Genomic DNA, 8,804 nt, shown 5'->3' with positions numbered 1-8,804 from the left:
GTAGGTGACCTGGTGTAGATACGACCTTAGAGTGTAGATACGACCTGGTTTGTGTAGATACGACCTGACTGTGTCCCTGTTCACTCTGTCACATCTAATGTTAGAACAACGACAAATTCTGTTTTACATCAATTTTCTTTTCTCATTGCAGGCCTCAGTAACAAGGACTACACGTAACGAGGACCGACACACGTACAGACTCACACATGTGAGCGCACTGTCATGCGACCGTGTACGAGGGCCCACACTGTACGAGGACATGAACAACTGTACGAAGGACACGGCAACTGTACCGAGGCACAGCATGTGGACGAGACGCGGGACACACTGTAGGGTGAGAGGACACACCTGTTAGACGCGGTACGCAGCATGTACACTGTAACGGTGATGGGGAACTGCGGAACAGCTACTGTAACGGGACACGGCACGGTGCAGTCACGTGTTTAGCGTGATGGACACATCGGGTTAGCGAGTGAAACGTGGCAATCGGACACTGTGTAGCGAGGATCGACGCATCACTTGGCTATGGGCGGGTGACGTGCGACACACTGTACGAGGACATCGGGCACTCGTTGATCGGTTGGTTGTGAGGTAGGACATGGAATGCATCTTGGTGGGGAGTCTGAGGGACGCGACAGGCTCGTTGGTGGTTAGGTGGTGTAGAGGATCATCACCTGTAATGAGGTACGGCCCGACAGCACGGTTCGAGGATGCGGACGACGACGTTACGTAGGAATACACACTGTATCGAGGGACATTGGAGGCTACGTGTACTTGAGGACATCTATGGCCACTTGCGAGTCCATGTGTGTGGTACAAGAGGACGCGACACCACTGTACGAGGACGCGACACACTGTTACGGTGAGTTACGACACACTGGGTACGACCCGACACACTGCCAGGGGTCACAGAATGTTGGACTGACATGATGCCTTGATAAAATGGGTCAAATGCAGGTGACAAAGTAAAGTGACACTGAGCTGGAGGTGTGACCCAGACTCCTGCCAACGATCAGATCAGGTCTGGGACATGTTACACTGAAAACTAATAATAAGAGCTGCAAATGAATCAGGCTCATGTTGAAATTATGATTTAAATTGTGAAAATCCACATTTGTCACATGTGTGATTCTTCTGTTCATTATCTGTTTCAGATATAAACTGTCTTTGAATCTGAATCTACATCAAGTTTGAAGTTCAATGTGAAAAAAACGTTTATATGTCACTTCTTATACGAAAAACATATCCAAAGAATTGTTTTTCTCACTCCCTGTAGTGAAGTAGTAGTAGTAGAGTAGTAGTAGGTAGTAAGTACCGTAAATAGTAGCCGAGAATAGTAGCTAGTATAAGCCAGTAGTAGTCAAAATTAGATAGTAGTAAAGTAGTAGTGAAGTAGTAGAGTAGTAGTCAGTAGTAGTAGTAGTAGTAGTAGTAATAGTAGCAGTATAGTAGTAGTTAGTGAGTAGTAGAGTAGCAGTAATAGTAGTAGAGTAGTAGTAGCAGTAATAGTAGTCTAGTAGTAGTAGTAGTAGTAGTAGTAGTAGTAGTAGTTGTAGTTAGTAGTAGTAGTAGTATTTTTCTTAGTTTATGAATTTAGTGGTGGTGTGTATTTAGGACTCAAAAGGTCGTTTTGAATGTAAAGAAAATTTGTTTTTAAAAAAAAACGTAACAACGGGACTGAACCAGGACTAAACCGGGATAAACCAGGACTAAACCTGGGACTGAACCAGGATGAAAGGACTGAACCAGGACAAAACCAGAGGACGTAATTCTAGGGACTGAACCCAGGATTGAACCAGGACTGAACCAGGAAATGAACTGGGACTAGAACCGAGGACGTGGTAAACCAGGACTTAAACCAGGATACTGAAACCAGGGACTTAAACCAGCGATAAACCAGGACTGAAACCAGGACTAACAGATTCAGAATGTGCTGTAGAGGGTTTGGTGTTAAACGTGGTAATTAACAAACACAGTTATAACTACATGCAGAACAGATAGAGGATTATGGACATGTGTCTCAGTATAAACTTACAGATTAAGGAAGTAGAGTACAAGGGATCTTTATGGGACATGTAGTCTCAGTGTCATTAAACTACTTCAGTTAAACAGGAGCAGAGGATTATTTGGACTTTCTTAAATCTGTTCTTTCCTTAGTCGAGTATCTCACTGTTTTACGGTGATGAAAATCACTTAAACTATTTTCACAACTTCAACTAGCATGCTACCCATGCATTTCCTGAATTTCAGACAATAAAACACTTTGACATTTGATGCAGAAAAGATTTAATGTTTATGTCATTTACAGGATAAAAGTACATGTGGATTCAGACACTAAAATACTACTACTACTCCTACTACTACTTATTACTACTACTACTAATACTGCTACTACTACTACTACTTTACTTTACTACTTTAATACTTTACTATACTATTTACTACTACTACTACTACTATCCACCACATACACGCTGTACTCTTAATCTGCTTCTACTTACTTTTATTGTGCTATCTACTGCCTTATTACTTACTACTACTCTTTACTGCTACTCTTACTACTACTGCTACTGCTTAACTACTTACACTACACTACTCTACTGTGTACTACTGCTACTTACTACTACTGACTCTACTGTACTACTTACTGGCTACTACTTACTATTAACTACTACTACTACTTACGACTGCTACTATACTACTACCTTAACCAGCGTACTACTATACTACTGCTTGACTACTTATACTATACTAACTACTGCTACTTACTTACTTTGACTACTCTTATCGTGCACTTATACTACCTACTAGACTCTCTACTTGTACTACTAGACCTTACGATTTATGGATAATGTACTTGACTCATGTACCCTGAGCTAACTACTTACTTTGGCTAACGTTCTACTTACTGCTCACTGCTACTAGTGTTGTTCCTTTAGGGTTACTACTTATTCTACTACTACTTACTACATCAGTGGCTACTACTACTATGCTACTACTTGTGCTTTTAAATGGCTTACTACAAACTAGTCTACTAACTACTAACTACTTACTCTACGGTAATGCTAACGACTACTTAGTGATACTACTACTACTACTACTACTGTGTACTACTACTACTACTACTGCTTTCCCACTACTACTCTACTACGTACTGCTACTACTACTGCTTACTTGCATAGCTTCTGACTGTTACTTACTACCTTATTATGGCTACTATCTTAACTATGACTAGATAGTGTGGGTTCATGTAGTGGACTACTCACTTGATGACTCCTCCTCTTGCTGACCTACGTCTACGCTTTTTTTTGGATATTCCGTGATTCCATCTACGTGTGAGTAGTGTTTCTAAGTCCTTCCTTGCGCTGGGTCCTACCACCTCGTGTGGTTACATAATCCCAGGATCGTCTCACTGAAGCACGTGAACATCAACACATTGAACCTTGAAGTAACACGACCGAGTTACAGGACGTGAGCTACGTGCATGAGCTTACAGGATCGAGCTACAAAACCAACACAGCACGTGACCTGAGCCTACTCACTACTACGGACTTTGAGCTACGGACTGAGCCGTACAGGACGCTGAGCTACGGACCCGAGCTACAGGACCGAGTTACAAGGACCTGAGCATACCACGACCTGAGCCCTCACACCGACCTGAGCTACACGACCTGAGCTACACGACCTGAGCTACAGCACCCGAGCTACAGGACCCGAGCTACAGGACCCGAGCTACAGGACTCGAGCTACATGACCCGAGCTGCAGGACCCGAGCTACAGGACCCGAGCTACATGACTCGAGCTACAGGACCTGAGCTACATGAACTGAGCTACAGGACCTGAGCTACACGACCTGAGCTCCAGGACCTGAGCTACACGACCTGAGCTCCAGGACCTGAGCTACATGAACTGAGATACAGGACCTGAGCTCCAGGACCTGAGCTACATGACCCGAGCTACAGGACGTGAGCTACAGGACAGGACGTGAGCTACAGGACCCAAGCTACGGGACCTGAGCTACAGGACCTGAGCTCCAGGACCTGAGCTACAGGACATGAGCTAAAGGACCCGAGCTACGGGACCCGAGCTACGGGACCCGAGCTACGGGACCTGAGCTACAGGACCTGAGCTCCAGGACCTGAGCTACATGACCCAAGCTACAGGACATGAGCTACAGGACCCGAGCTACGGAACCCGAGCTACGGGACCCGAGCTGTGGGACCTGAGCTACGGGACCTGAGCTACAGGACTCGAGCTACAGGACCCGAGGTACAGGACCTGAGCTACAGGACCTGAGTGGCGGTTCGTGGGTGATCTCTGTGTGTTTTCTAAAGCGTCTGTGGTGACGTCATCGTCCCTCAGTGACTCTGATCTGTGACAGGTCAAAGGTCAAAACACACGGGTCAGACACACGTCAAACTGTCAAACTCACAAACTGTGTGTGTAAATGTGTGTGTGTAAATGTGTGTGTAAATTCATAAATCTGCTCCATCACCAAATCTTCAACCAACAAACTCCACAAAGGAGAAACATTCTTCATGAACAATTTATCCACAAATATCAAGAGAAGAAAGAACAAAACTTAAAGGAAACAACGACACACGAGTCACACGACAAACTCAACTCAACCACTGGAAAACAGATCAAACCAATCAGACTTTTTTACACGAGCACAGTGAGTCAGGAAGTGCTTCAGTCAAACGTTTTACACACACAGACACACACACACACAGCTCGACTGTTTCACTCTGAGTTGGAGTTGTTTCTGTTTTAAGGTCGATGTCGATTCTTTGGCTTTAAGCGTCTGGTGATTCTCGATCTGATCCGATACGACACTGAAAATACGATTCACTTTAAACAAACGACGTGTGGGAAAAAACGACGAGTCCCCACAGAACGGCTCTGAAACAAAAACACACGCTCAACATTACGACGTATTTTGGTCCAACACCGTCCAGAGACTGAGACTCTGACTACACCGATTTATTCACCGAGATGAGAAACCGACTGAACCGAAACCTGATCCATCAAAACGTCACGCCCCCTCGCGCTCTCGACCAGCTCCAGCTCCCGTCCCCAAAACTAAACGTGAGCTTTGTGGGGACCGTGTGTTTTCTGTTGCTGCTCCTCGACTCTGGAACCAGCCGCCGTTAGAGATTAGAGCCCGAATCTGCACCTGTGTTTAAATCACTCCTAAAAACTCACCTTTTCTCACTGACTTTAACAAGTGACATGCACATTTCTTGTTGAATATCTCACTGTTTTCTGTGTTTTTAGTTGTTGTGTTGCGTTTGTGTTGTGTATTTTCTTCTACTGCGATTGTCCTGGTCTGCTCTGTGTTTGTGTGCAGCACTTTGACCAACTGTAGAGTTTTAAAAGTGCTTGATAAATAAAGTTGGTCTGGTTCAATATCTGCACCGATATCCGATACCGGGATCGTATCGACGGATCTCTGAGAACGGCTGACCCCAGAGCAGCTCCACAGCACCGAGTCAGAACCACGGTCCAAACAGGACTCAGACACGGGCCGTCAGTTTACAGTTCTGTACATTGAAACGATTCCTGTGTTCTACATGTGTGTCTAATGGGGGAATGTGCAGCGGTTACCATGGTGACACAAATCACACACGAGCAAACACTGACAAAAAAGATTAAGTTCATCTGAAAACTCAACATAAAATAATATAAAAGTGATTTAAAGAGACATTTTCCTTCCGTGTCCAGTTTAAGAGTTTGATTTTACGCTGAAAGGTGAAAGACACGAGCCTGTGTCTGATGTTCTTTAGAAGGTCGTGTTTAACTGCACAGATCCTCTCACCTGTTGGAGCTCAGGTCTTTATGATCAGTTTGTGTTAAAATAAAAGTCAGATTAAAGTTGAACAAAGCGTCAGACAGAGCAGTGCGCACAGTTAGCGTCACACGCTGAGGGACTGATGTTGTTGTTGTTGATGATCGTCCTGAGCTCTGCAGGAGGAAGACGAGCAGAGTGACGACTGAAGGAGCCTCCACACTCGCTGTTCATCTTTTAAATGTGGTTGTGTTGAAAACAGCAGATTGTGTTTTGTTTTATTTAGTTTTTCATCAAATAAAACCGTAAAAATCTGGAGAAACTTTCACGTTTCACTAAAAAAAACAGGAGACGCCCAGAGGAAAGTCGTGGAACCTGCAGAGGTTCTACGGGACATTTCCTGTCACACAGAACGTATCATCACATCATAACCCGTCTCTCTGCTCCCCGCGCTGAGTCACTCCCCCTTCAGAGCGTCACACTCATGAAACTCGTGCGCGTCAGGTTTGTCCTGCTGCTGTTCAGTTTTGTGTTGTACTTGTGTGTTTGTGGAGTTGTCATGTGGAGCATGGGGGCGGAGTCTCGTACAGTTCAGCTCATACTGTTAACAGTAAGAAGGGTTTGAATCGAATAATAGAGCGCTAGATTACTCAGACATGCATCCATCACTCACACACACTCCACTTTCATACAGGGCAGTGTGCGTGAAGTGTCTTGCCTAAGGACACAACACCAGTGTTTTGCTCTGGTGCCTCCTGATGTTCCAGGCCCCTGAGCTTCTGGGATCTGACAGGATCAGACTTTAACGAGCCGCTGTGGCCGTGAGTTTAAAAACACAGAGGAGCAGAACATGATGACACCTGCAGGTGGCGCTGTGAGCTCAGAGGAACCTACAGAATCACTGAAACATGTGGAACATCTGCAGGAGAACACAAGACACACTGTGACAAACACTGTCACTGTGCCCTTTGGCAACACACTCCATTTACCATGTCTGAACTGCCACAGGAGCAGATCAGCAGCCACTCTGTCCTCAGTCTGCCCCAGGGCGGCTGTGTCAAGTCCATGAAACAAAACATGAAACTGTCTCATGACTCAAAGCAACACGGCCCTGCAGCGTCTCACACCCCCACCAGAGGCTGCCTATGTTACTGCTGTCTGACAGTGTGCCCGCTGTGACCTGACAGGAGAAGAGCCGGGTGAAGAGCAGGGGCCGGGGGAGGGGTCAGGTGAGGGGGAGGGGTCAGGTGTGAGGGAGCATGTGGCTTTAAACCTGTGGACAGGTGCTGTTTACATGATTCTATCATGACTCTAGAACAGAGGCACCTGTCACAGCCATGGCCTTGACAGGTGCCCTGGCACCAGCCTTGACAGGTGCCCTGGCATCAGTCCTGGCAGGTGCCCTGGCCCCGCTGACAGGAGGCACACAGCATGTGGTTGTAGTTTTCCTGAGCTGTGGAGAGGCGTCCCCTGACTCTTGGTTTCCATGGTAACATGAGCAGATCACGTGGTCGAACTTTAAACTCGAGTCAGATGTTTGAGGTGTTCACCCCCCCTCACCCCCGCACGCGGACCCCGGCAGCGTTGTGCGCGTGCGTGTGCGCAGGCGCTGTGCTGCGGCGCGCGGCTCGCGGCATTAGTCACAGTTGCGGTGATGGAGAAGCGGCACCTCGCACCCACTCACTGTGCACGCGGCTCCGGCAGCAGCGGGGCGCGGGAGGCGGGTGCGCACTGGGCTAAAGTTTTACATAAGGCCCGTGGAGCCGGGGGCAGCGCAGGCCGCGCGGCCCGACACAACCACCGAGGAGCCGCGGACAGAGCCGCCGAGGAGCCGCTCACTGAGCTCTTCAGGCTCCGGCTCCTCTCACAGCGGCTCGAGCTGCTCACAACCGCACACTGTACCACAACCACAACCACACACAACCACACACAACCACACACAACCACACACATCTACACACATCTACACACATCTACACTCAGCCACACTCCACCAGCTCCTGCTCCCTGACATGACCAGAGCACCACAGGACCAGAGTGTCAGAGGACCAGAGGACTAGAGCACACAGGACCAGAGTACAGAAGACCAGAACACCAGAGAGTCAGAGCACCAAAGAGCCACAGGACCAAAGAGCCACAGGACCAAAGAGCCACAGGACCAAAGAGCCACAGGACCAGAGTACATAAGACTAGAGTACAGAGTACAGAGGACCCTGAGGACCCGAGGCCCGGGTCCGTGAGTGCTCTTCTTGAGCTTCTTGAGCTTCTGTGAATGACAGAGTCACGCCACGCGCACACACATTACTCCAGTGTGATGCGGCACGCGCACACACGCGGCCACACGCTGCGCTGTATGTGCGCGCGTGTGGGCACAGACCGCGGGGGACAGGATCGCACCTGTCGCTGCGTCCGAAGGGACAGGGACAGAGAGACACGGGGACAGTGAGACAGAGGACAGAGGACAGGGGGACACGGGGACAGGGGGACGTGTCTTACCTTGGAAGGGAACATAGGACATGTTCCACCGTCATGGAGCGGGAGGCTTGTGGTTCTCGGCAGACCGCGCGCGCCCAGGAATCACAAAACGGACAGAAATGAACCGGAGAGCGCGAGGCCGGCAGCGCGCGTCACCCAGGCAGCCGCGCGCGACGCCATTCTCCCGCTGGACACGCTGGCATCACGCTGGCATCACACTGGCATCACACTGGCATCACCGCGAGCCCCGGACCAGCGCGACCGAAATACAGGAGCAGGATGTGCGCGCGCGCAAGCATGTGTGGCGCACACGAGGCTCAGCAGAGAGGGAGGGAGCGGGAGCGCGCACGCGTGGGCACGCACTCAGCATCCGCTCCTACCTGGAAATAAAACCCCGAAGAAAAACACAGAAGAAGCAGCAGAAACATGAAGAGCCGCAGGAGAAGAGCCGCAGCAGAGTTTAGCTCAGGTCTGCGGGAGCCACAGGAGCTACAGGAGCCACAGGAGCCGCGCTGTGACTCACTGACAGCACAGCGCCATC

General features: G+C 48.7%; 1 protein-coding gene across 1 annotated transcript in view; it reads right to left on the bottom strand.

The window, feature by feature from the left end:
• The window catches only part of syngap1b (synaptic Ras GTPase activating protein 1b), a 97,309-nt gene extending 88,750 nt beyond the window's left edge, over nucleotides 1-8,559 (bottom strand). Inside the window, exon 1 of the mRNA XM_055163591.1 lies at nucleotides 8,285-8,559. Coding sequence (XP_055019566.1) covers nucleotides 8,285-8,306 — 22 coding nt within the window. The 5' untranslated portion in view covers nucleotides 8,307-8,559. The remainder of the gene's footprint in view (nucleotides 1-8,284) is intronic.
• Nucleotides 8,560-8,804: the final 245 nt, after the last annotated feature.

Source organism: Boleophthalmus pectinirostris, unplaced genomic scaffold (assembly GCF_026225935.1).
Source record: "Boleophthalmus pectinirostris isolate CB_2022bp ecotype Guang Dong unplaced genomic scaffold, ASM2622593v1 HiC_scaffold_6, whole genome shotgun sequence".
Lineage (NCBI taxonomy): Eukaryota > Metazoa > Chordata > Actinopteri > Gobiiformes > Gobiidae > Boleophthalmus > Boleophthalmus pectinirostris.
The sequence above is the reverse complement of the archived record's forward strand: the minus strand, read 5'-3'. Positions and strand labels throughout refer to the sequence as shown.